Source organism: Xiphias gladius, chromosome 6 (genome assembly GCF_016859285.1).
Source record: "Xiphias gladius isolate SHS-SW01 ecotype Sanya breed wild chromosome 6, ASM1685928v1, whole genome shotgun sequence".
In the NCBI taxonomy this organism is placed as follows: Eukaryota; Metazoa; Chordata; class Actinopteri; order Istiophoriformes; family Xiphiidae; genus Xiphias; species Xiphias gladius.
In genome coordinates, this window is record NC_053405.1 from 12,852,152 (window position 1) to 12,880,023 (window position 27,872).

At 39.1% G+C, this 27,872-nt stretch overlaps 3 protein-coding genes across 9 annotated transcripts in view; 2 read left to right on the forward strand and 1 right to left on the reverse strand.

The window, feature by feature from the left end:
• The window catches only part of LOC120790738 (lisH domain-containing protein ARMC9), a 29,267-nt gene extending 19,724 nt beyond the window's left edge, over window positions 1–9,543 (reverse strand). For 3 of the 4 annotated variants that reach the window (XM_040128561.1, XM_040128560.1, XM_040128563.1), the window contains exons 1-13: window positions 9,434–9,543; window positions 8,872–9,040; window positions 8,506–8,631; window positions 7,952–8,122; window positions 7,376–7,531; window positions 7,147–7,239; window positions 5,612–5,636; window positions 4,609–4,766; window positions 4,152–4,250; window positions 3,240–3,275; window positions 1,112–1,146; window positions 880–991; window positions 136–228 (exon numbers count right to left, since the gene is read on the reverse strand). In XM_040128561.1, coding sequence (XP_039984495.1) covers window positions 136–228; window positions 880–991; window positions 1,112–1,146; window positions 3,240–3,275; window positions 4,152–4,250; window positions 4,609–4,766; window positions 5,612–5,636; window positions 7,147–7,239; window positions 7,376–7,531; window positions 7,952–8,122; window positions 8,506–8,631; window positions 8,872–8,946 — 1,179 coding nt within the window. In that variant the 5' untranslated portion in view covers window positions 8,947–9,040; window positions 9,434–9,543. The remainder of the gene's footprint in view (window positions 1–135; window positions 229–879; window positions 992–1,111; window positions 1,147–3,239; window positions 3,276–4,151; window positions 4,251–4,608; window positions 4,767–5,611; window positions 5,637–7,146; window positions 7,240–7,375; window positions 7,532–7,951; window positions 8,123–8,505; window positions 8,632–8,871; window positions 9,041–9,433) is intronic. The other variant, XM_040128562.1, reaches the window with a different exon arrangement.
• Window positions 9,538–13,739, forward strand: polr2h (RNA polymerase II, I and III subunit H). Of its 4 annotated transcripts, none has more exons than XM_040128566.1 (6): window positions 9,538–9,650; window positions 11,142–11,233; window positions 11,797–11,880; window positions 12,368–12,461; window positions 12,656–12,739; window positions 13,319–13,739. In XM_040128566.1, exons 2-6 carry the CDS (start codon window positions 11,161–11,163, stop codon window positions 13,434–13,436), a joined length of 453 nt encoding a protein of 150 aa, XP_039984500.1. In that variant the 5' UTR covers window positions 9,538–9,650; window positions 11,142–11,160; the 3' UTR covers window positions 13,437–13,739. The 4 variants fall into 4 exon arrangements, with proteins under 4 accessions (XP_039984500.1, XP_039984498.1, XP_039984502.1 ...); XM_040128564.1 differs by lacking the exon at window positions 9,538–9,650 and adding an exon at window positions 10,001–10,206; XM_040128568.1 differs by lacking the exon at window positions 9,538–9,650 and adding an exon at window positions 10,240–10,347.
• Window positions 13,740–17,040: 3,301 nt separating this feature from the next.
• Window positions 17,041–27,008, forward strand: mfsd8l1 (major facilitator superfamily domain containing 8-like 1). The gene is made up of 12 exons (XM_040129732.1): window positions 17,041–17,465; window positions 19,629–19,814; window positions 19,994–20,056; window positions 20,710–20,829; window positions 21,167–21,246; window positions 21,339–21,696; window positions 22,221–22,294; window positions 22,485–22,698; window positions 23,063–23,185; window positions 23,472–23,602; window positions 25,608–25,714; window positions 25,939–27,008. The coding sequence occupies exons 1-11, from the start codon at window positions 17,390–17,392 to the stop codon at window positions 25,686–25,688; spliced, it is 1,506 nt and encodes a 501-aa protein (XP_039985666.1). The 5' UTR covers window positions 17,041–17,389; the 3' UTR covers window positions 25,689–25,714; window positions 25,939–27,008.
• Window positions 27,009–27,872: the final 864 nt, after the last annotated feature.

A 27,872-nucleotide genomic window follows, 5' to 3' on the forward strand; every position in this document is an offset into this window, starting at 1 on the left:
ACACACACACACACACACACACACACACACACACACACACACACACACACACACACACACACAAAAAAAACCCACTACAATTAACCATATGAAAAGATCACACAATGTGATTACAATAAAATGTTTCGGTCCCACCTGTTTAGTGCTGTAGCGTTCTAGCAGATCATTGCTGATATAGGCCTGAAGCACGGTGTCTCTCTGTTCACCAGGGAGTGAGCGAGTCAGTCTCTAAAAACCGTGTCAAACACACCCAACAATGAAGAGTCAAAATACTAGACAGGCAAAAAATGGTACTCTCTTCTCCTTCATACTTACAAAATGCTGTACTCATGAGGCACCCTAAAGAGAAAACTTAATTTTTTTTATTCTTATCCCTACAATGTTCTAATATAACTGCTATGTTGAAGACACAGATATATTGGGCTGCCATGTAATGCATTGCTTTGTTAGCCTGGCTTAAAAATATTATAAAAGTGTAATACCTACACCTACTGTATATCAAACTAGCCTTTCTGTAACATGATGGCTAGTATTATTACCAAAAAGTACAGTCTTAATGTCTATTATACTGTATAGTTCTGAAGAACAGGAATGATACCAAAAGGATTCACTGAGGATTTTGAGTTGCCCGCTTTTCAACAACTGTGATGACATTTCCCTTTCGAGCTAATTTCAAAAGACCAATGCCCTTACAACTGAATAACGTCTGGTATTTTCAGAAACAAATTGAGACAAATAGAAAAGCAAAATAAAACAAGCTTTCAAGAATAAAAGTATGAAAAGGTATGGACTACAGCCTTAAGAGAGTGAGAAAAAGCAAGGAGCAGGGGTTGTAGACATTAGTGACAAAAGACTGTGAATGTGTATATGAATACTCACCCAGCGCAGTGCCTGAAGCAGCAGGGACCGGAGTCTATCTGAGCCTTCAACCAGATCTTTCTTTAGCTTCTCATAGTCGAGTGAGGGCAGCATTGGCACCTCCTTAGATCTCCTGGAGATTAATAAAAAAAAAAAAAAAAAAAAAACGCCATGTCAGCCAGGTTTTATGAAGGCACTCAAGGAACCCATCAAACCCTAACAAGCAGAAAACCTTGTGAAATTTAACACTTACTGTGGTGCGATGGATGCTCGTAGCATCGAAGAGGCCTACAAGTGAGAGCAAAATCGAGAAAAGAAAACAAAGAGGAGCAATATATATTTTAGAATTTTTTCTTATTTCAGACTACATTTATCACATTTTACTTTAAAGTGTGGAAAACATAACCCATGCGACTTTTCAAACTAGTCCTGTAATCTTTTATCATTATCTCTGTCTGGTTGTCCTACTTATCCAGTAGTGTTCTCTATTTAAATAAATCAAGTTAGCTACTGTCTAAATAAGTCATTAGTGTTTTTGTTTTTGGACATGCATACATCATGCTTGTGGCACATGCTGAATCCCCGGACATACAGTATAGTACTGTTTGGCAACATGCAGTCAGTGACAAGTAGGACATAATTCAACAATTACAAACTACCACAAAGGGCGGGTTAGTGAGAAACAGCCATCACTTCATTTTTCACACCTTGCTTCACTTATACTATAGCTCTGTATGTAGTCATTTGAGAAAAAAGGAAATGGAGGCTTCTGAACATTGGAGTAAATTATTATGCTTTGGGGGGTTAATTACTACTGTTTTTCAGTATTGAAAGGGGATTTTGAGGCCCTGAAATTTAATCTGAAGCCTGGGTGGTTATGCCTATAGCAGGAGCAGTATAAGGTCAGGGGAGCGATCCATGTCGCCTGAGGGATCAGGTGGTCTGGCCACATTTTTGCTGTGCTGTGCAGTAGGTAATACAGAAGTGCAGGAGAACATTGACACCTGGAGTCTTTCCCAAATTCCTTTCTCCCTAAACATCTCAGCTGCCCTGAAGAACGCCAAGGGGAGAGGAGACATGTTTCCCTGAGACATTTGACACTGGAAGGCCTGATTAAGAATGGCATCCAACTAAGGTTTATCAAACATATATATATTATGGATAACAATTATTCTCAGTCTTTATTGCTGCTTTTGTCAGGAGGATGTAAAAAACTGCACCATTTTCCCTTTTTAGTAAAGCGATTTTAAGGTCACATTTATTCTCAGATTTCAGATGGCCATCTACACAAAGCAAAGGCCTGACCTGAATTCTCTGACAATGCACAGTTTACATAAGAGGTGCCTTTACTCGGTTCACCTCTTTAGCCTGTCCTCTCACAACTCCTTTATGACCGTGGGGACAAATGAAGGCGGTCTATTGTTGATGTTATTGTCTAAGTTGACGGCTTTGCTCCCTGGGCTCATCAAAATCTGTGACAGCCAATTCAATATTATGAAGGCATAAAGAGTCTGATAATTATGGTTAATTATGGTGTCATGTTGTGATAAGTGGAACAGTTGCTTGCCTATGTGAGGACAAGTATGGTCCTGACTCAACGCTTGGCAATCTGAATGGGAAATTAAAACTAACTACTAAATGCCGGTAGCAAATCCTGTGGCTGTTCATTTTTGTGCTAATTTATAGCTTTTTCCTTATACAACAGTTAAAGGCTTGAGCTGACATTCCATGGAAGTTATCTAAATTAGCATTACTATATTATACTATATGTTTAACCTGAGTACTATTAATAGTTTTAAGAACCATCATATCAAGTGTTTTGGTTTTGTATTTTTAAATTACTGTAATTGAATCCACCCTGTTTGACAACCTGAGTGTGAGAGAAGTGCTTTTACATCACAGCACCTTGTGTTGGCCATTCTTGTCCTTTCACGATGTCTGTCTAAATTCTTTCAAAAACTGTACTGTTAAACAAATAGTAAGGGGAGAAAACTGAAACGGACAGTGTTTACCTTAAAAAAAGAAGACTGACAGACAAAAAGGAGAGTTGAGAGGAGGAACAATGACTGTTTTTCCTGGGAACAAGAAAATTTAATGATGAAGCACGCCCTGAAAGAGACGCTCTTGTTTGGCTTAACAAGTGACCAGACAAAAGCAGTCATTCTGACCACAGATGACATCAAGCATCCCTTTAAACTAGCACAATCTAGTAGGAACCAGAGGAAAATGGCACGGGATATAGAAATGTAGTAAAGGAAGGGGAGGCAGACATAAAGACAAAGAGAGGAGGAGGTGGGGGAGATACGGCGAGGCACAAGCAAGATGAGAGGTGGGGACCTGAGGAATGACAAGAAGTAAAGATGAAAACATATGAAACTTACATAGCCATCATCATAAGGACTCATAGAGTAATATCCCTTTGTGGAAAAAAGCATCACACGTGCAAAAACACAAACACACAGAAAGAAGTTGTTCAGTTCAAAACAGAAAGAAACCAGATTTCACAAGCCAGAGTTCAACACCACAATGAAGGCCACTGACAGTAAGCGTGACTGTTGAGGATTCAGAGTGGATAATTTTGTTTTGTTTTTATGTATCTGTGTCACAGAGTCACACTGTAACAGCTGTCAAAAAATGGCAACAAGGACATGATATTCTTAACCAGCTATTTGTGGTTTAATTAGAATATTTCTACTCCACCAGCTGCTTTGGGATGCAAAAACTCATAAGGATAATTTTTATAGTAACCATTACCATTAAATGTAAATTTCAAAAGCGGCTGATGAACTTCAGTTTCCTGGGAACCACTGTGACTGGTGTTTCGATTGTTTTCATGCATTTCCTGCAGAGTTGTGTAATGAGTATTTACCTTTCCAACAAACCTTCTAAATGAGTGTGTATTAAACCAGGATCCTGTCGTCTTTTTCCAGGATATAAACTTTGGGATTACTACATGGGTTAAAGTTGGCCGCACAATGTGCAGTTGACAAAGGGACACAAAGGTACACTTTAAGGCTGATATACACTCACACTTTTTAAATCACCTCTGAAAATTCCTTTTCAAATACAATGTCAACTTGACCAGTATCTGTGACGTGAGGCCCTGAGAGCAGTTTTCTCTGCTCGTATTTAGGTGTAAGACTGTGTCTCCTATCAGCAGTCCCCCCACTTGACATTTTCCATGCTTTTGCTAAAAGCATCATGCCTTGACGCCCTGTCTTTAGTTATTCTTCTACCAGTTAGGTGTGAGGGAGAAGGAGGGAGAAGAGAGGTGGCTGTGTGCTCGCACTCACAGTGCCAGGTCTGGTGAAGTCAGCGCTCTGCACTACGCTCTGCCTCATCTGGCTGCTGAACAGACGAACACACACACTCTGCAGGTACTCAGGGGAGATCTGCAAACATACAGCATGCCCCTTGAGCTTTGTGGGTAGAGGGAAGAAGAGCAGGCTTGCCATTTTTGTGCCCCCGTTTAACAGCGGGGTCATGTAAATTCATATTGTGTATATAAAGGGTTGTCACCTATAGTAGAGCCATGTATGTATGTATGCATACTGCATATGTGAAGAAGAGCCTAATTAAAGCCTCTGTGTCTCTGTTTAGTGTTTGTGTGTACCATTCATTAGCTCATTAGTGTTAGTGCGTGGGTCTTTCTGTGTGTGTCTACCTTGTGCCCGTCTCTATGTAGTTTGTGCCTGTGGCTTGTGTGTTAGAATGTGTGTGTTTGTTTGACCCACAGTCAAGCTGACCTACCATTTTTCCGCTGACGGTGGCCTCCAAAGAGTCGACCAGCTCAGCAGTGATTCCAATCAGGTTGTGGTAGTCAGCTTGCATCTTGTTGAACTTGCGGACGTAGCTGGCAATGCGCCGGTCTGATTCAACCAGCTGGAGCTGTAACTGCTGCATGGCCTCTGCACAGTAGGCACAAACAGATAAAGGTTGCAGAAAACAAGCACAAAAAAAAAAATCAGCTACATTGACATCATGAGTGACATTCTCTGTGTAAAATAAGGTAAAGGTGTTTGTCGTAACATATGAAATGTTTCATTTGAAAATTCAAATTTAAAAAAAAGTAAATGGATGGAGAAAAAAAAAAAAAAAAAAAAAAAAAAAAAAAAAATCACATTATGTCTACAAGTCAATGTTACTCAATGCTCTTTAAGGGGGCACTGAGTAATTATAAACCTTTATCAACATCTGTCTGCAACCACCTGCAACACTGACAGAACTTATCTGCAGGGCAAATCTTTGGCAAAGCCTCCCATCATTGCATCTGTCCTTATGAATTATTGTAGGGCTGTCACTTGCTCACAAGAGATTTATAATTTCATTACAGAAAAATTTGTTAACAAACTAAACATATGAATGATACCAACTATCTAGGTGATGTATGTAATGAAATCTCCATAATAAAATGACTTTATCGTTTGTGTTTTTGGATAGAGAAAGAGTTTTTTTTTTTTTAGTTTTTTTTTTTTTTACCTTTATCTAGAATATTGGCCCACCGCTGTTAAGTGAGATTTCAAAGAGCGGCAAGGTTTTTGTTGCCAATATGGACTTGAGAGGGAAATGAAAGCCAAAGTTACAGCACCAACTGAAGAGATCACTGTGTAACTAGCAATGACAAACACAAGATGTTGTATAGGCAGTCCGCAGTTGGTATCTGTATTTTCACAATAGATGTAATATGATTGAGGGACAGATATAATAATTACAATACACTGCAAAAAGCTGATTATTTGAGAGGTATATTTACCTTTAGTACTCCTTCCACCCTCCTTCTGCGTGATGTCGGTTAAAGAATTCACACTCAAACATTTCTACTATATATTTTTTCCTTATCCATGTCATCAAGAGCTACATACATACAAATTTAAGAGTATGTAAAGAAGTTATGTCTTGCTTAAGTTTAACATGACATAAAACAAACACAGTATGTGATACATCCTGAATTAAGTGGGCAAATTCATCACAGAGGCTATTTGTTTAGAATCAAACTAAACAGTATTATTGTCTAAAGAGATATAAGTGTTGATATGGAATCAATACTTGTTTGTTTTAGAGGGAGGGATAGATCTATTTCAAAAAGAAATTCCCATGGAGCAACACCCTGTGCAAACACAGCTGCCATTCAGTGCGTTTACATGCAGTGAAGCAGGCGGGTTTTAGCCGACTTTCTCAAGAAAGTCGATTCTTAACTGTCATTTAATCATTCGTGCGTGCCGACTCGACCAACAGTTTATTTTCATGTTTGAGTATGTTGTGCCAGCTGCCAAAAGTGCTGCCTATTGGTGTTTGCACACTGAAAAATAATGCATGTTAAATAACCTCACTCCTTTATGTTTTACATATGTAAAAACAAGTCAGATTTTCTTTGGTCAGCCCTTGAGATGATAGTTGCTATGTTAAACTGTATGCTTTGATCGTTGGCCAGTAGGAATAGGATTTAGTTTTATGAATGTGCATGGAGGAATGTCGATCCACTGGGTTTCCAGTAAAAGCAACAGTTCTTGTTATCCTTCACTTGCTCTTCTACTGAAGGGGTTAGGGGGAGTAAGTGTCAGATTAGGTGCTGCCATGCTCACACATCGCCATTTATAAATGCAAATCAGACAGGATTTGGTCGCAGGATATGAAACGCCCAGATCTTGGCAACAGTCTGACTTTTAATGAATTCTTTAGTCACCTAGAGAAAGACTTTTTATTTGAGATTTAAATGGTCAGCTCAGCCAGGAGATGGAATGGAAATCACCCTGTACTTGGCCCGGTTTAAAACCCTGAGTTATTCCCCTCTAGATTTTGTTGTGTTTTTTTTCCCTCGCAAGCTAATTTATTATTTAAATCCACTTTCTAGAGACCTTTGTGTCCTTTGACAAGTCGAAACAACTTGTACTTAATTTGGTGTAGTTTTGTAAGCCAACTTTGATGGCTGTCAGGTGCTTTATGACCACAGTTCTAGAGAGTTAAGAACTGGCAATTTAGTAGGATACCACTGCCAAGGATCCAATTCAGTGGCAGTGTCAGAAGTTGAATTGAGCATGTCATGGATTAAAGAATTTGTTTCACTAGAACTATTTAGCTGTGGTGACAGTTTGTGATTTGGAATACAGAGAAGTTTTGACACTGTTAAATTTGCTTAACTGCTGTTCATATCACGCCACTGAAAGCAGGTAAGAAACTGAGACAAAAATAGTAAGTCATCACTTATCAAAACAAAAATATAAAGTCACCCATCTGTACTCTGATGTTTTTCTCAGCAATGACATGGGAGTGTGCCATGATAAAGGATACGTATAAATTCAGCAGTCTTGGACTGTTGGACTGCTTCAGCGTCACTGACAGAAACTGCTCCAGGTTATCCTTCAAATGTGGTATCCAAGAATCCTAAATATACATGATATGAGTTGGAGGGAAATACAGTCATGTTCATTCTGACTGTGGGCACTGAGTACTAATGTTGCATTTGTAACAACTAGTTGGCAATGACCAATTAGATAATGTCCCATAATCAGCTGAGCACCTGGAAAAGATCTTTGAAGGAGGGGTGGACAGTGGGGTTGGGAACGAAAGGCAAGGCATAGTAAGGCAGAAACTCTGTGGTCTGGCTCAGTGCTGCTCCTCGAGTCTCCAGGTACTGTTTGAAGTAGGAAATCCTCTCCTCAAACTCAGCTCTGTCCTGCAGACAGATCCAGGTACTCCAGTGAACTGATTTATTTCAGGTTGCTTAACAATATGTCAGAATATGTCAACAAAAACTAAAGAAGCTGCTACTACTAAAAAAAAAAAAAAAAAAAAAAAGATTACATCTATATAAATATTTAAACTCAAACTGATATGGCCTACACAATGAAAGGCATATTACATTGGTACAGATGACAACTTGTATAGTTCAACAACATCATTGAGAGCCCACTGAGAAAAAGCCTGTAGCACAGCTTAGTGGACATTTTGGAAGATAGCACATATAAATATTTAGCTGAAGGGTACAGTTACATTGTCTTTGCTCATAATCAAGTAAAAAAGTAATGCTCTTGTTAATAGATCATTTGAAAAAAAAAAAAAAAAGCAAAACAAAATAAAAGTTGGATCTACATACGTGTCTACCAGGGTGCCTCCTCAGTGGGTAAATGCTGAAATGGATGTGAAGGTAGAACTCCAGGCTCTGGGCCTCGGCATCTGTGTCTTTTACCTCAGAAGGAATATTCTCTGTCCACAGGTCAAAGAAAACCTTGTGATCTCCATCATCAAAAGAGCTAAGGAGGTCTTTCTAAAAAAGTCAGAGTTACAGAAGAATGGGTTGGGAGAAACAACAACTCTGGACAGATGTCATCCACCATGAAGAACAATTTTCTAGTTTTTAATGATCATCTTATTTACATATTTCAAAACAATAAATGAAGTCTTTTAAAAAGACCCATCAATGATTACAGATAGGATCAATAAGCCATATAACTACAAAAATTCTAAGTTTAGAAAAATATGTTTTAGAATAAGTAACTTTGTTGGTCTTGACTCTCTGTCCTCTCAACAGCTTGTGGGAAAATGTCCTTTCCGTTTTTCACCACTCTTCCTGTTCATCCCTAGTTGCCAACTCCACAAGTAATCAACCAACCTACAGGAACAACAAGTTATAAGAAATTTATCATTTACCTGAATGACACGAGTCTTTGAGTCTCTGCGAGTACTTCCTTGAGGCTTTGAGACGAGCTTGCCTTTAGTTTTGCACTCCTTTTCGAAACTGTGCACAGTCTCTTCAAATTCCTCAAACTTAAGGTACTACAAAAGTCACACACAAAAAACAAAACAAACAAACGCATTAACTCCACCTTAACCAGTTCAGAACTGAGCTGCGTTTGAAGTCATCCAAATCAAACAAGCTGCACAACTCTTATCTCTCTATGAGAGGGTGTCGTTGGAGAAAAGTTTGCATCTTGTGTAATTTTAGTGGACTTCTATTGATGCTGTCTCTGGTGTTTATATTGCTCCTTGTGTATACACACAATTTGAATTTGTTACCTCTTTAATCATCCCGAGGAGATCGGCTTCAGTTGCCAAGACGTCACCCATCTTGGCTGCCTCCTTAGAACTCATGTGAGTGCCCCAAACTTTAAACGCACCTACTCACAGCAAACACTTCGGCTCTTATTAAATAACATTTGTACTTCCAGTGAGCATTCTGCAGATCCTGCAAGGACAGAACAGCATATAGCACCAATAATAGTCATATGAAGAAGTGTAGCACTCAAAGAAGTTCATTACAAAGAGTTTTTTTTAAATAAGGCGCAACTGATTTTTAAGGAGCAACATAGTCTGTGTTTCAGAGTCTCAAGTAAAGCTGCAATACAAAGGTTTAATGTGGTAGTAATTTTCTTAACCAAATAAAAAACACATACTACAGCTACAGTGTAAATTCAGTAGTCAGATTTGTTCTGCTTTTGACTTTTAACATTACCTTCAACAGTCAACTTTAACGACAACATCGGCGTTGGCAAAAATTTAATAAGCTAGTAGCTACTTGCTGACAAGCTAATCGGTTACGTTATCTGACGTTAAGCGTGGACAGCAACATCATCCTCACCTTAATCGCACACCATTTCCTTGTTGATAAAGGATTATGTCGCCTTCAATGTGTTCATCTGCAACTGGAACCAATACAATCCATTTTTCGTCAAGGCTTTTGGGCTTCACTTACACTTCATATTAGTCAGCTAGCCATTAGCTAGCAACCGTACACAGACAGGACGCTAAAACACCTAGCAACCAAATGGTCCAGGAATGCTTGCTGGAAAGTAGAGGTGAGTGTCGTAAATAATGACAACACTTTAAAAGCTGTTGTGGAAGCGTCCCGTTTGGTACTACTTATTTCTTAGAGAAACGAACAGGAGACAGTTGTGATAATTATCTAAAAATGGCTAGTACTGCGCTAAACTGCTGGGTAAAATGTCCCTCTTTCCCCCCTTCTTTACAAACAAAGTATAAAGCACAATAATGTGAGCATTCAGTAACGACAGTTAGATAGCTATAACGTATGTTAACGATAACCTTTTTCACTATATTGCGTTTATTTTTCTGACATAGATAATTACAATTCTTAGATTTATTTTAAATGAAAACATTGTTAGTATAACTAGCAAGGAGTTTGTATTTTCAACCGGAAGCAGTTTTCGTGTCAAAGGTCGCCCACATTGTTCCTGCGCGGTACTCTGTTTCACATAGCAATGAATGAAGTTTTACTCAAATAAGATTTCTATCGCACAACCAGAGAGGGTAACCGAGTGACCGCAACGTTAGTGTGTGCACAATATAATATAATATAATATAATATAATATAACAGCTTCATCTTATTTGAGGTAAGCTTGGGGAATTGTGTTGGCAACATGCTTAAGCTAACAGCTAGCCCGAACAGGAGACGCTGCTGAAGTTGTAGTTAACGTTATGACCATGGGTGTAAAAAGGAGAACAAGACCTTATAACTTTGGCTAAATCTCCAGGTATGCGGGACAGCAACCTTGTTAGGTTAATGTCGAGTAAGTGTATTTTAGTAGCCAATATTCTTTTTTGAGTTTTACGTATTTAATTGGAAATAATGTTCCACATGGACCCCATTGAATTCGATTCATCTTCGTGAGTAGGAGTTATAGCCAGTGTTTTGAAGAAAATTCATCTCATTCAGTTCAACTGCACTATCTTGTCGATATTTAACTAGAATCAGAACAAAGGTTGTGTCAAAAGTGTTTAGTGTCAGTAAAGCAGCTGGCAATGTGTGTTGGTTTGGTATATTGTTTGACTCTTCAGACACAGATTTGAACATTGACAGAATGGTCTAAAATATTGAAAGATAAGTCAAGCAAACGTTTTATCTCTAATGATAATTTTCTTCATCTCAGCATCTTTTTGATGTAACAAGACGTAACTTGTTTGAGGTCATTTGTACAGGTTGTCTCAGACAGGGCAGGTTCTAAACAAGCATCACAGTGCTTCAAATCATAGACATGCAGACCATGCATTTAAAACATGAAAACGGTAACATCTTCGGTTATTTCTCTTGGTGTCTCTGCTGAGAAATGTGTGTTTGCCAGCATGATGCACCTCAATCAGTTTTTTTCTGAAACCTGGAGACACCTTGTTGGTAGAATCATACTGTCACCATCACAAGAAAAAACATGAGCACTCGTCTATGAAGTCAAACGCTTGTTGTCATGTTGTTGTCATTTAAACTTGTTCTTTCTTTCTTTCTTTTATTCCAAAAACTGACTAAATTAAATATTTTTCCTTTTTCCTTAAGTTCAGAGACCAGAAAATAAATGGCTGGAATTCTGTTTGAGGACATCTTTGATGTAAAAGACATTGATCCAGATGGCAAGAAATTTGACAGAGGTGTGTAAAATGCTTTTATTAAACAAGTTTGAATGAGGTGGGAAAATTATGTTTCTACATACCAGCCAATGGCCAAATGCTTGTATATTGCAATAGTCTCTGGTCTCTACTAATGTATTGGACATTTCTGTAGATAGATCAGGTAGGTAGATCAGCCATCATGCACCTTACTCTTTAGAAAAATCTAAAAATCATAAATAAAGTCTAGCTTCTATCAAGGTAAAGACCCAGATGTTTTTATTGTTAGAGCAAATTGAAAAACAGGTAAAAGGGGAGTGAATACTGGACTCACTTTTACCAGATCTTCAAGACCACTCCAAATGAATACTGATATTGCTTACTCATTCACTAATGCAGCTTCAGTTATCTTCATTTTAATTGTTTTTTTTGTTTTTTTTGTTGATCTTGCTTCTTTCTAGAGTTGTAAGTTCATTTATTACACCTTCCTTTTATTTACATTAAGTTATTATCGTATATCCAGTCTGGTTGTCAATTAGTTACCTTCAATTTAAAACGTCTATTTAAGTAATCCAAACTTTTCCATGTCTGAATATTTGTCACAGTGTCTCGTCTACATTGTGAAAGTGAATCTTTCAAGATGGACCTCGTCTTGGATGTGAACATTCAGATCTATCCTGTTGATCTTGGTAAGAAAGCAACCTTTGAGTAACCTCTTTGTCCTTTGTTTATTTAAAGTTAAAGATTGGAAGTCATAAAATGGTTGATTTTGTTGATAACGTGATGATAATTTAACTATAACATGTAAACAGTATGACCAGAACAAGTGGCCAAATCAGTTATTATTCATTTTTCATTCATATAAATTTGTATTCTTTAGAAGTAAAGCCACCATTCTTCTTTTAGGCAAGGTGGTTGCATAAGTGTTTCGGGTATACTCACTGGCTCCCACAACATTTGACTTCTGTTTGCAAACTCCGGCACACATTTAAGTGAGCTGTGTAATATTCCTCTCTACTTCCAACCAAAGGAAACCAACTGAAGTGTAGATATGAGTGAACCTTTAAATAAGGGCACCAAGACCCATGCATCAAAAACTAATCACTAACCAAAGGTGTCCCAAGTAGACAGTGATATTATAAACCCAGTGTGGCATTATGTGTCCATTTCATTAAGGTGACAAGTTCAGACTGGTTATTGCCAGTACATTATATGAAGATGGAACACCGGATGACGGAGAGTATAATCCTCAGGATGACCGGCCGTCTAGGTACGACATTTGCTCTTCATATATTGAGGCATGTAATATTACCAGCATATGCTGTGTAGTGAGCATTTTAATCAAACCATCTAATAACAATTGTCTGCACATTCCTAGTGTAACTCTCCCCTGAGGTATACAGTATTTTTAAGCTAGTTTAGATTTGAGCTCTCATTTCACTTTTTTTTTTTTTAAATTTCCAGAGCCGACCAGTTTGATTATGTGATGTACGGGAAGGTTTACAAGATTGAAGGCGATGAGACTTCAACAGAAGCGGCCACACGCCTGTGAGTGATGTTATATAGGAGATAATATAGTGACTTAGCCATAAATACTGTTAGTACAGTTACAGTAACAATTAGCAGTGACTGGTAATGAATCGAGTATTGATATGATTAGTTACTTTCCATTATTATTTAATGAAAACGTAACTTCTGCAAGTCATGTAAGTCAATAGTTGATTTCCTTTAGCTTTCTTTAGCACCTTCTACATTGTGATGCGCTTATAACTACACTTAACCACAGTACCTTACTATTATTACATTAACTAGACAAACATAAATTTAAAAAGCAAAAATCATTGCAAATTGTTTTTGCAGCCTCCATTTTCATATACATATAAGTATATCATATAAAATCCAATGAAGTCATATTTTATCATGTTGCCTGAAGAAAACACTATAGCTGGTTTGTAAGTGAGTTATCATTATTACCTCAGTATTTACTATAATCGAAAGTCATTACAGTGAAGTGTTCGTGCATAAGACCTCTTGTGATGATGACATTTGCAGCAGCTGGGGATCATATTTGAAAAACATTGTAATCTGTCATTTATTAGCTTTAATCGTTGGACATGCTCCTTTCAGCTCTGCCTATGTGTCTTATGGTGGCCTTCTCATGAGGCTGCAGGGAGACGCCAACAACCTTCACGGCTTTGAGGTGGACTCCAGGGTTTACCTCCTCATGAAGAAACTGGCCTTCTAAAACCCAACTCTGCTCACCCACTTACCTGGGTTCTTCCTCTGCCACAGTCAACCTTAAAGTCATACTGAGCTGCAAACTGAAAACATTCATGTTCCCAAGTGTGGAGCACCTGTTCATCTCCAAGAGCAGCTCACAGACAGAGCACATGGAGGCTGTAGAAAACATATTTTGTTTTTTATTCTCACAGTTATGAAATGTTTTATCCAAGGAGATGGACTACAAACTAAAGACTGTGACATTTAAAGTACTGCTGCAACCCCCATCTGCTGGCAAACTGTAAATAAAGATTTCTTTTATACAAAATGAGTCTTTGACGGTCAGTCACCTTGGATCATTCTTAAATTATTTTTTGTATTGACATATTTATTCTTTTAAATTTTCTTCCAACCATATACCCCAGCAGCTGCTTAGGTGCTCTTTTTCTAACATGTTAAACGAGGTTTCCTTTTAATTTTTATCAGCGAGAACGGAGAGTTCATTTGTTACACTGTTTTCTCAATATCTGGACTGCAGGCAAGTGTGTGAGAATAAAGAGGAATAAAGAGGGTGGGAGAAGGGTTCATAAAGAAGTTGGTGTGGACTGGGTCATGTAGCTCACAGGGCAGTGGTCTTTTGAAAAGACAATAGATATACATTATTTGTCAAATTCAGATTTATTCTGAACATAAATTAGAGAAATGTTTAGACATTTATCCCTACAATGAAGTACTTTTTTGCAACTTTGAAGACCAGAAATGCTTAATGAAGATAGAAGACAGTTCTCTTTTACAGTGCTACACATAAAAATTCATACTTTTTAGTTGTTGATTCTAAGTTAGTTCTTAGTGTTCATTTAGGTGTTCAGTTTGCAATCCAGTCCAGAAGGATTTAGATTGACTACACACAGCTTTTAAATGTTATACAGACAGCATCTCTTTCCAGAAGTCCAGGTAGTCCAGGTAAGGGACTACGGGCACTAAGTACAGTTCAAATGAAGAGTGTTCACAGTGAGGACAGTCGGTCCAGAGTAACAGGAACATTATAAGCAAGGTTGTGCTTGAACTGTATGTCTTCATTGAGAGGACTGGTCTCCATCAGCTCGTGTCAAAAGTTAAAGAGCTTGCAGTTAAGAGCAGCTTTGAAATCAATATTCTAAGATGTTTATATGTGTGTAGCTCTGAGAGTATCTGCTATCTTATTTGGCTTTAAGCTCTATTCTTTTTTACATTTTAATCATTTTTTTTTAATGCTTTTCATTCATGAACATTTCCCAGACAGAAGCCTCTGAGTAGTGAAAGGATTTGAACTTGCGATGTTGACTCGATGCTCTGGCATTATGTTAGGAAATTCAGTTATTTTGCTCCCAGCTCACAGATGGGACTTTATTATCCAGGGTGCCACTGGCCACTGTTCTATATTTGCTTGGTTGGCAGCAAAACTAAGATATGGCCACTCAGGAGACAGAGAATTGAATTAAGGGTGAAGAGGCAGCTTTTGTGTGCAACACAGGCTTCTAAATGTCAGTGGTAATGGATGTCACAGGATGGGGAGGAACACATGACTCCTGATGTGCCTGGGAAGCCTTAAACACATTAAATGTAGTGATGCTGTAGAATAAACTTCGTAGCCGTAGGAATAAGAACAACAGCAATCTTGTATAATCTTTAAGGAAGAAATTCTATGAGTACTCTACCAAGTTTTTATAGGAATATATACAGTACATTGGAAACGCCGCTGGAAATATTGGATTCGAATGGTATACTGTAAGGTTTTGAAAGCCAGTAGCAATACTTTAGTGCTGCAGCTGCAGATTCTGTAGCAGACTAACGACCAGTAACTTAAGATGTAACACATTTTATGTCCAAACGGTTAAACGTATGCAGCGTTTTGAATCTGATTGCTCTTGTCAGGGTGGAAAAGCCTCTGAAACAGCATATTCACCGTCACGGGACCCAGACTTGCCAGTGTTGCTAGCTCAGATACATCATGAGCAGCAGATACAGTGGGCTTTTTGCTCACATGTCCACCTGGTAAATGGTCAAGCATGCACTTCAAAGCAATTTCATTTCATCAGTGGTTAAAGTGCTCCTCTGTGCCCAAATCAAATTCAGACTGAGGACAAAGAATGACACAGTCTGCACATCAGTGGGGCCACACTGGAGCAAGTTTGTTTATTCTCCTACGGCATATGTTATTAGAGGATTTTCAGGCATTTAGACCTTAGATAAGTTGAAGCTTTTCAGTGTAACACAGTTTATTGAGATTGCTGTAGGTTAATTTTTTTTCTATGAATGTTTACATGTCTTTGACTAGGCTATGTTCTTTAATTTTGTGTTCATTTTTTTTCTTTGTTTACCTACTACCACTTGGGATTACTTTACAATACTGACCATTTTCTGAGGCTTATGATATTTTTCTTTATTTCAGAACATGCCTCTCTCTCTTTTTAAGTCTTTCAATGATTTGCGTTCATTTTGCTATGAAAATCAAATTAGATTTGCTCAAAACGATTAAGTCCCCCTGTTTATGATTATTATGATTATGATTCAACCATATACCTCAGCAGCTGCTTACGTGCTCTTTTTCAAACATGTTAAACAAAGTTTCATTTTCATTTTTATCAGCAAGAAAGGAGAGTTCATTTGTTACACTGTTTTCTCAATATCTGGACTGCAGGCAAGTGTGTGAGAATAAAGAGGAATAAAGAGGGTGGGAGAAGGGTTCATAAAGAAGTTGGTGTGGACTGGGTCATGTAGCTCACAGGGCAGTGGTCTTTTGAAATGATAATAGATATCCATTATTCGTCAAATTTAGATTTATTCTGAACATAAATTAGAGAAATGTTTAGACATTTATCCCTACAATGAAGTACTTTTTTGCAACTTTGAAGACCAGAAATGCTTAATGAAGATAGAAGACAGTTCTCTTTTACAGTGCTACACATAAAAAATTCATACTTTTTAGTTGTTGATTCTAAGTTAGTTCTTAGTGTTCATTTAGGTGTTCAGTTTACAATCCAGTCCAGAAGGATTTAGATTGACTGCACACAGCTTTTAAATGTTATACAGACAGCATCTCTTTCCAGAAGTCCAGGTAGTCCAGGTAAGGGACTACGGGCACTAAGTACAGTTCAAATGAAGAGTGTTCACAGTGAGGACAGTCGGTCCAGAGTAACAGGAACATCATAAGCAAGGTGCTGCTTGAACTGTATGTCTTCACTGGTCTCCATCAGCTCGTGTCAAAAGTTAAAGAGCTTGCAGTTAAGAGCAGCTTTGAAATCAATATTCTAAGATGTTTATATGTGTGTAGCTCTGAGAGTATCTGCTATCTTATTTGGCTTTAAGCTCTATTCTTTTTTACATTTTAATCATTTTTTAAAATGTATTATTAGATTTATTCTGAACATAAATTAGAGAAATGTTTAGACATTTATCCCTACAATGAAGTATGATTATGATTATGATTGAATGACAACGCCTCTGAGCGCACAAATGAACCTGCCAAGTGCGCATCAAATCCGTTGAGCCTTGGGGGGAGGGGGGTTCAGCGCTTGGGACGGGGCCAAAGTGTGTGTGTGTGTGTGTGTGTGTTTTTAGCTCTCCGGAAGTGATGTAGGTCGGTTTAAACTGCGCAGGAGCATCCCGGACGCCTTTGCTTGGGCAGGGTTTGCCGGTCAGGGCTGGTGCCTCCAGCGCGTTGCCTCCTCCGAGAGTCCGCGGCGCCTCACGGACCAAAAACTTTCTAACTGTCACTAGGATAAGTAGAACAATGTGCCTTCCCGTTTTGAGCATTTTGCCCAACTGGGTGCCGACAGGCATGGCGACATGTCCTGGCTCCCGGCTCTAATTGGAAGCACCGCACTCAGGATTATGGTAAGGTGTGATGTTTTGTAGAGAGACTAGAATGAAAATGTGTCTCGGAGAAGAATGACCGTGGTCAGCCGACGCATATAAAGGTCACAGCCGCCAAATACGATGGATAATCGACGGAAAAAGAAGCTGACCTTCTTCACCATTGGGCTGATTTTTCTGCTTAGCGGTGTGGAATATGGTAAGATCTGTTCTTCTGGGTCGTTAGGATGGCTTTCCCATAAACATCCAAATGATCTTGATTCGCGGGATAACAACGTAGACCCATTTCGTAACACACGTCAAGCTGTTGTTGTAGACAAAGGCAGTCAGATTTTTTTTTTTTTTTTTTGGAATAGTAACGCAGGGCGGTGGTTGATGCCAGGCAGAGTGAACTTTCCTGTTCACCGTCACACCTCGGGACAATGGGACACAGTACTGTAACTTCTTTGTGTGAGGAGCTGACTAGTGTCGGACTAGCCCTTTGTCGTCTGGTATTTTCTACCTCCTGAAGAGGTGTTCCGAACAGACTTGAGAGTATGTGAGAAAGAATAGAATATCAATGAAGTAAGGACAGTGCAGCCTCACCCCTACATAAGGAATTTACCTGTTCCACTGTATTGTCAGTTTCTCTTATCTGCCTACATCATGGTCTAGCCGTTTCAAAGCTTTCCCCAAACTAGCAACAGTACTTCCTAATTTATTTCATATAAGTATCAGACTCAGCCTCCATAGACACCCTGTATAATTTGTGTGTAACTGTAGGAGAGAAACTCTTTCTCAGGTTGGTAAAACCCCAGAAGACCCGAAAACAATCATATCGATATGACCCTGGTCTTTTCAACTGAGTCACGCTCCAGAATGGTTGATATTTAACTAAAAGTTTGCTGGGGTCAGCACACGATTTAGGCCTTTACACAAAGCCTTGCCCACTTGGGCAATGATTACAATTAGGTTCGCAAAACGTTTAAAGAAAAAAAAAAAAAAACGAAATAAAATAATCCTCCAATAAATGCTGCCTATACCTACAATTTTTAGTGTTTGTTGAGACTACAACTTTATTCATTCTGTGTTTGACTCGATTGCACTGAACATTTTGAGGCTTTATTTTGGAAGGTGTTTTCCTATGCACATACGGATGAGCACACATACTGGAAACGCCTTACATTTTACTGCCATCCCACAGAACGGCACCACTAACCACACTCCTTAAAACTTTTCCAAAGAGTTATGTCAGCACCTCTCATAAACTTTCAAAAAGATTCGGAAAGATAGCATTTGTTACAGCACTGTTGCATTAGATTGCATTACAATATACAGGGGGTATGTCTATAAATTGCTGCTCGCTTAGTGTAGATGTAATTTCCTAAAACATGTGACAAAGAAGCAAGAGTCCATGCACATGACAAGTAGTCGTATCAGTCCCGCATACAGATGTCTCTGTCAGGGTGATGCAACCGTGGCATTCCCCCAGATGACAAGAGAATCTGGCAACAATTTTCTCTGTGTGTCTTCTGACCCAGAAATTGAATTTGGATTTGTATGGGGTCAGCACTATCCTTTCTATGTGTCTGTCTATGTGATGATAAGGCTGGAAGCACTGTCAGGGAGAAAGAGCTACCGCTGCAGCAAAAGTTAAACTTCGAACTGTGTTCAGGCAGCTCTTTTTTGGCAGTACCAGCACTGACGTGGAAAACATTTCAGACCTATATCAGCTGATGCCTTGTTCCACCCTCATCTTCATTCAAACACAAGCGCTAATGCAACTCCAACTTACATAGAAAACCTTGATGGCCGGTAAAAGTGAATATAGTCAGTTTTATCACGAATTTATGGTAATCAAGGAAAGTATGTACAATTATAGTCATAGTATAGTATTGTTTTGTGATATTGCGCCACCTGAACTCAGCCTGTCACCAAAGTGCTCAAGGGAGTCACAGGGGCTGCAATAAGGTGAGATGCCATGGTAATGCATCCTAGGTGATTATGCTTACGTACAGGCAGTCCAACGGAGCTACAGTGTGGTTGATGTATTTCCAAAGGGTCTGCTTGGCTCCATAAAGAACAGATGACTCAGATTTATAGCTTTATTAAGACTATTTCAAAGAATTTAATAAGCATATAGCTAATACATGTGACTGTTTATCTGTTCACCAGCAGATAAGATGAGAGTTACTATGCCTACAGACTATAATGTTAAACGTATTTGATTAAAGAAGAGTATATTTTTTTTGTCTTGAATCTTGTCTGACATAGACATTTAGCTGTTTTCCAACCAGATACTGAAGAATTACACTATTCTAGAAGAAAGTGTACTTCAAGAATAAACTAAAAAACTAATTCCCCCTCACTTCTGTCTCCCCAGCTGTAATATTGCCCACGATATGGAGGTACTTGCAGACTCTAGATGCAGCACCTTATTTCCTGGGTTTGGCCCTGTCAGCATTCAGCTTGAGTGGCCTCCTCTCAGGACCACTGTTTGGCCACTGGTCCGACAGAACGCGAACCACCAAGAAGATCATCTTGTTTGCCAACGTTTTTGAGATTGTTGGTGAGTCAGTTTCCCTCCTTCACTCGTGTTTTTCTTTATTTGCACCACCAGCTGGGGGTATCACTCAGTTCAGCCTGGTGGTGTTGCCTTCAGAGTTCCAAACTCCATTTGAAGTATCTAATTGAATGTTATGCATATGACCATTCCCCTCAATTTTTCTACTCCCTTTTACTCTCCAGGTAATTTCATGTATTTCATGGGCTACTCCAAGTGGCTCTTACTGTCAAGCAGATTGGTAGCAGGTGAGTCTGTACAAAGTAACACTGGGACTGGGACCATTTTTTAGGTTTGATGCCTGTAGAATTCATCTGTCATACCAAACATCATAGCTTGTTTAGTTGGCTTCTGCTCAGTATCTTGTAATTGTAACTGTTTTTTGTAAACCAGAAATGATAAATACTTAACTACCAGACATCTTCAAGAGCTGCAAAATGCTGGGGTATGGAATTAAAGGATACCACAGCTGTGGCTTGGGAGGTAGCGCAGGTCAACCACTAACCGGAAGGTCGGTGGTTCGATCCCTGCCTCCTCCGGCCCGCACGTTGAGGTGCCGTTTAGAATCCGTATGTGTAGGTGTGTGTGAATGCATTTGGGTGCGAGTGGGTGAATGTGGCTTGTAGTGTAAAGCGCTTCGAGCGGTCGATTAGACTAGAATAGCGCTGTATAAGTGCAGACCATTTACTATTTAATTAAATTATAGTCAGCTCAACTTTGACCGATGTTAATAAATCAGTTTAACTCTGGTCTTGTGTATTTTAAGACAATGATAAGGTATGATAGTAGACATGATGTAATGATGATGTACATCCTTTCTAACCAGGAAACAGAACCGCAGGTTTCAGTCTCAAGAGTTTCAGCGCTGTTATTGTCTAATGAAATATGTCTTTTTCTTCAGGCATTGGCACAGGTGCTGGCTCATCTATCTTTGGCTTCCTGACCAGAAGCACTGCTCCAGAGGACCGTGCCACAGTATTTGCTGCTGTTATGGCATGTCGACAAGCTGGCCTTCTGATTGGTCCGTGCTACTCTGAGTTTAATTGTTATGAATTGTAACGGTTTGTATTTGTATTGTTTACACAGTGAATATAGCAACGTTCCTGGGGCTTTCCAGATTTGAGTGGGCAGAGATTACTGGGCATCTAGCCTTCTAATACATTTCACATAATAAATGCTCGTGGCACAAATGTTTAATGAAAGAACATGGGCGATTACACATGATGAATCAAACAAATAGCCTGCTTAATTCTAGTTGCTCTTGAGATTTATTTGTTCTTTATCCAGATTATGTAGAATGATTCACCCAGGTTTGACGTGTACTTAAAAAGCATGTTTTAACTTTGTGATTAATGCAGGTCCAGCATTTAACATCTTCCTGAGGCTGTGTGATTTCCACCTGGGTCCTTTTGTAGTCAATAAATACACTGCGCCTGGGGTAAGGACCAAAATACGGTGGTTTGACCTTTGTGACGCATTCTTTGCCCCACCAAAGAGAAGCTGTAACACACTTCTTCCACCCCCATGCAGTTGTTCATGTGCCTGCTGTGGATTCTCCTTCAGCTGGCGGTGGTCTTCATGTACTGGGACCTACCGCCTCTGGAGAGAAGGAAGGCACAGGAGAGTTCAGTAAGCAAGAGCGGGGAAGAGGAGAACGAGCGCGGGATTATGGAAGAGGAGGAAGAGGACAATGACGAGGGAAAGCCGCTAATGAGGTCCCATGAGCTGGTGGGGTCCTACGGCTCAGTGGTGACGCTCAACCCCTCGAGAAACAACATCTCTGCTGCCTCCAATGCCACACTGAATAATATCTCGCCTCATCCCTCTCCACGGCCATCAGGGACCTATGAGTCCTCCAGCCCCTTTAAGAATTTCAGCATATCCCGAGGTAGGTGACTGTTGACAGTATCTGTGCGAGATTGTGATTCAGGTTGGGTGTCCTACCTGTTTACAGAACTCTGATTAGATAAGTATAGAAGTTTTCCTCCTAAAGCATCAAAACAGTCCTTTTACAAGCTCTAGCTCCTTACCTAAGAACCAGCTATAATTTACCCTTTTCTGGGAATTTAACCATTTTCAAATGTATGCTGTACAACTTTAGGTTTCTGGGGGTGTTATTCTACCAGGCCAGACAGATAATGGTTTCTACTCATTTCCGTACCGTATAAAAGTCTAGTGGTAGACTTTGAAAACTTGCTTCAGTTGAGTAATCAAAAATTTGTTTAAAAAAAAGTATATCCAGCTTTCTAAACCAAAGTAGCATAGTATTCAGTTTAAAAAAAAAAAAAAAGGATGGAAATTCCAGTACCATACTTAACTTATATCTGTCTTGGCGCCCTGCTCTCTTTCTCTCTGCCCTGACCCTGCATTTGTTTTCCGACTCTTCCGTCGGTCTTCTCCTTGTCCCTGCAGAGTTCTTGAGAGAAGAGGTGGTTGTGCTGCTGGCTGCTCAGTTCATCACCCTCTTCAATCAGACAGCCCTGGAGGTGCAGTAAAGACACTCAGACAGACGCACACATAAATATCACCTATTTCCACATCCCATTTTGTTAAAGATAGTGGCTCCTAGAAACTCTTGTAACCAAGAGTAAAATATTTTTAATGCAAATGTGAGACTTTGAGACAAATATTACTTGTGTCAACTGCGCTAGAACATGTTCGCCATTCCCTCCTCAGACCATGGTGACTCCACTGACTCAGAAGTACTTTGGCTACGGCGAGCTTGAGAACAGCGTGATGTACTGCCTCTGCGGCGTGGAGGTGATCGCTGGCTTCCTCTTTGTGCGCTGGCTGAGCCGGCGTGTTGCTGAGCGGATGGTCCTGGCCATCGGTTTGACCATCTGCAACATCTCTGGTGTCTGGTGCCTCATCTTCCTGGCTAACCCACTAGGTCAGACAGCACACCCAGATTTTTACCAGCAGTAAATAAGGCTGCCACATCAATCCCCTTCCCCTCTGATCTCCCTCTATGTCTCAGTTTAATTGTAGAAGGTGCATTATTTACTTATGTTTGCTTATGTGACTTCTGAGCACTTTCCATAAAGCACATATACAGAGTTATATGACTTACCCTGTAGGTATTCAACACCCTCAAATCTGGGTACACATACTCAACATTGACAGTAGATCAAAGGTATTTGACAAGCAAGCTAATAGATATAGGAGTCCTTGTGATCAAAAACATCCCAGTAGAACATTAATGTATCATACTGTTTTGGTGTTTTATCTTCCATTGCACTCTGTGTTTTCTGTAGGTGGTTTTCAATGGCAGCTGACTGAGTTCATCATTGGGGTGTTTCTGCAGGTTTTGGGTTTGCCATTTGTAGCCGTGGCCCAGGTTTCCCTCTTCTCCAAAGTCACTGCTGAGAGAACACAAGGTGAGAATCAGCACTGTCTAGTGGATACACGTAAGCATTGCTTTTTGCTTTTTGATATTTGTTTTTTGGGGGTTTTTATTTATTTATTTATTTTTAATAACTCATTCAGGGTGTTTCATGAGACATTAGCATGTTTGAATCTGATGTCGCCGAAATGCACTGCACATTTTCAACATGTGTCTGTAAAAACTCCTGCACCTTGTGTTTATTCTGTGTTTGTGTCTGTACTGTATATACAGTGTTGGGTTGAGCTCTTTTGTCTTTGTGTCTTGTCTTGGTATTGCAGGTTTCAGTCAGGGAGTGCGTCGCTCAGTGGGAGGTCTAGCTACCATCCTGGGCCCTCTGTGGGCTGGTGGCCTCACCGACAACATGTATGTCATGATGGGGGTGATGATGGCACTTCTGGCAATGCTAACGGTAAGTGAAAGGAAATGGGACTGAGAGAGAAATAACAAAGAGACAGAAAATGTGTCCATGTCCCAGTAAGCATGTCTGTGGTTAAGTTGAATAGATCGACCCGGGTTTGTGATGGAATTATGGCTGTTACTGTTTTGGGCAGTTTACAGTTTATATATCCGTGTGAAGGCTAAAATTCCTATTTCCCCACACAGTTTTGGCAATTGTGACATTATTGCTGTGCACAAATTCAACTAAATCGAAATGAATGGAACCTTATCAACCACTAAGGCTGAGTATCGACCATACTTTTTGAGTTCCGACCAACATGTACCTGTAGCATTGAGCACCAGAAAATATCAAGTCTCAAGAGCTGGCGTCAAATGCACGTTCAGATTCTTAGGCTTGTTTTTTAAATTTATCAATCCTACATTTGCTGATCTTAATCAGTAAATGTTTCTAGCTTCAGAGCATGATTTGCACTGAGAAATTTACCGTATTTTTATTACATGAAAAAAGGGCTAAAACTGTTGATATTCCTCAAACTAAGTCCCAGGAGAAAAAAAAAAAAGCGCAGAAACTCAGGTATTGTAATGGCACAATTATTGTAAATTTTCAAACTATACTCGGCCACATCAACCACTTAAAAGAAACAAATTTAAAATATCTGAAAATGAATGTGACTTATTTTTGTTGTACTTTTTATTTTACATATTTTCTTTGTACTACAGAGTTACTCATATGGTACATTTCGTGGATCACTGGATCTCTCACAACTCTGAGTATCTCCACAAATGTAGAATCAACATACACGGGAACATTACTGTCCCTAAATTCCTCTCTCTAGTAGAGGACTGATTTTCATTTATTAGGTATGAGTGATTGACTAATGAACAGTAACTGGCTGAGAAGATGATGAATAATCACCGCACCCTCTTTTCACCCAACCCTTTTGGCACGGGCTAATATGAATACAAATAGCAAAGTACTCTTTGATGTGCCCTCAGTGCCCGTGTGCACACGACGCAGCACCTGCAATGTTTAAAATCGGACCCCATCATTTGTGTAAATGTGCATCTCGTTCCTTTGCCGAGCAAAAATTACAGTGAGAATCTTAACTGGAACAAATAAGAAACAAACAAAGCACAGAAAAGGGTTTCAAGTTAGGAGCTGGAGATGGGAGTTGACATCTTATAGCCAGCAGCTCCTCTCGGATTAGGAAACAAAGAAGCATAACAAAATGAATATAAAGCTTGTAATTAAGCGTGGGCAAACCACAGCCCAACAACCAAATGTTTCCCCTATCATTGAGAAATAAGAAAACAAAACCTGGGTGTGTTTCTGTGAGAGAAGGACTCAGTGTTTGCACTTACAATCAGGTGAAAGGAAGTCCACCTTGCAGTTCTTTCTTCCAGATTGGGTCCACCGGGAACCTCCCTCATTACTTTCATTGTAAAGGTCTTGTTGTTGTACATGGCTGACAGCTCCGAAGCAGGATTTCAGCGCACACAACAGCAAACATTTCCAGTTCAAAAATATTTCAACTTTGATAAGGACTACCACGTTCCGGATCCTTTTAGGGATTGCCTTAGCAACTGAGTATAGAAAGGTGCTTTGTCCTATTTTTCTACCTTTTTTTAAATTAAACACACTGTAGCTTTGTCTTACAATATATTAAACAGGAAAAGAGGCTGCGACCGTCGCGGCTGACTGATGATGGCAGATCAATGATCGTGCCAAAATCATGATTTGGATTTTTTTTTTTAAACATTTATTTTTATGTATTTTTCCTTGGTTTCGTGGTAGCTCTTCTTCTTTTTGTTGTCCTCGTTGAAGCCTTGAAATCCAAGAGGAAAAGAGACCTTTGATTCGATTAGCAGAAACTTTGGGGAAGAAAACAGAATGTAGACAACAGAAGAAAATTATAGAGGAGAATCACACATTCCTTCTTCGTACCTCTCAGAGGCTTCTTATTGAACAGCCTATCACGTTTGGTATTAATACTGATCTAATATTTTTAATGCAGATGATGCTGGCTTTCTCATATGACCGTCTGGTCGAGCCTGCTGCTGAGGAGCGAGCAGACAGCCCAGACAGCTGTGGTTAATCCAACATAAAAAGTGGATATGGAAGGTAGCTATTTGCAAATATAATGCATGCAGTGCTGACAGACTTGTACCGCATTTATAGAAGACAGTTGTTTTTTTTGTTTTGTTTTTTGTTTTCATGAATGTAAAATATGAGTTACCTAGTTTCTTAGCTTTTGGAATGTGGTCCAGAAAGTAAATACGAGTATTTTATGCCGTCTTCCTGCATCTCATCCTGTATTTTCTTCTTTCTCTGCACATACGCAACAGCAAACACCTCACCAGCTCCGGACTGCTTCCCTAAAGCTTGGACTTTTGTGTGCAGAGGCAGATGAAAGTACTGTTTTGGTGTATACGCATATTTCCCATGGAAATATAGAATCCAGATGGCACCACATATGCAAGCTTCAGCTGAGAATTGTTTCCATCCATTTGTGTTCTGCAGTACCAACTAGGTGCATCGCACATTCTGCTTAACTGTTAAATGACTGTTTAATTCATTAACATGCCAAATGGTTTTGGATTTAGTTGACCTCTGACCTTGTGCTGCAGGAGAATCAATCGACTGTTTCGCCTTCATACGTATTACCTCATCTGCAAAAACAGTCATCCAAAATATTTATCAGCTCCCTGAGCAGAACTGGCTTGGTAAAATTACCAAAAGCAATGTTTTTACCTGTAAAAAGTTTAATTGGCAGGCAGAAAACCGGGGTTTATTTGCCTCTAAAGGGGAAACATTCAAAGGTTTGAATTTTACTCTGCGGACGCATCAGAAGGTTTTCAAACTTGATGAAATATCATTCCAGTCCGCTTATTTATTCACATGCAATTCATCTTCGTCCATTATACTGAAGGTCTCTCCTTGAAAACACCTAAATATTTACAAAAACTCTGTTTGATTTTCTTTTGCAAGTTGTGCACCGATCAACCACAACATTAAAACCAGTTGCGGATTCTAATGTTGCGGCTGATGGATGTATTTATTCATTTAAATTTTTCAGAGTGGCCTCCGTCATTGAAGCAACGTGTTGGGTCAATCTCTTTAAGACCTCCTACCACTAACATACAAGAAATGAATTACTGTGGGTTTTAACTTTTTTTTTTTTTTTTTTTAACACATGGTGATGAAACTGTTTCAAAGGTATTTACAACCTGACAGTAATAAATTTTTCAGGGAAACATTCAATACTTGTAGTCTTTGTTTTGAAATGAACACATTAGGAGATATTACACTTTGGCTCAATATCATCTAGCAGTAAATTAACTCTACAAATATTTGAATCTGCTTTAAAAAAAAAAAAAACCCTACAGATATCTATCAAAACTTAATTGAAGGTGGCTATTAAAATTTCAAATCTGCCTGGTGTAAAAGCCGTTAAATTATACGATACGTTTCGTGCTGTGAAAAGAGCTGAGCAAAACAAGTTTGTGACATTTTGATGGTGATGTGGTACATATTTTCAAACACTGGTGGGTGCTCTTAGTCTGCGTTTGAAAGTTTGAGTTCCCCATTACTGATGAGTCTGATGTGTTGGTGTTTGAGCCACGTCAGCCAGAAAATCCCAGGGTACTATTGCAAAAAAACACATTTAGGAAAAAAACCTCTTTATTGGCATCTTTGTTGCACAAAAATAGTATCATAGTTGTTTTAGGGGATAGTAAAGAAATCACACACATCCATCAGTCTAAGAACAGTTTTTTCCAAAGTTACTTTAGATGTTTGTTTCTTTACGTCTTGACAATTGTTCAGATTTTATATTCACGGACACAAAAATATGTTATGAACTGAGAGTATTTATTTCTTTATTTATTATGAATTTATTTATTAGATGTTTTGTGGGCACCTAACATGTACATTCACTTTTTTTGTTTATTCCTTGTCTCTATACAAAAAGATAAACTTTCACCATACTTCACCGGCCTGTGTTTGGTTATTTTCTAGGGAAAGTGAGAGTGTGTACGCACGGTAATTATGAGAACAGAGCAAAAATACTGTAATGATACTTGTATATAATTTTACTATAATCCAGATGTGTTGAATTTTGATATATTTCTCTAATTGCATGTTTTTTTGGTAGGTTACATGTTCTTCACCTTGGAGACAGACACACTGAAACAAACACAACAATCTGACCTTTGACTGGATGTTTATCAGAAATGGTTTTAAACTTAACCAATGTAGCTCATACTGTAAACGTTTATTT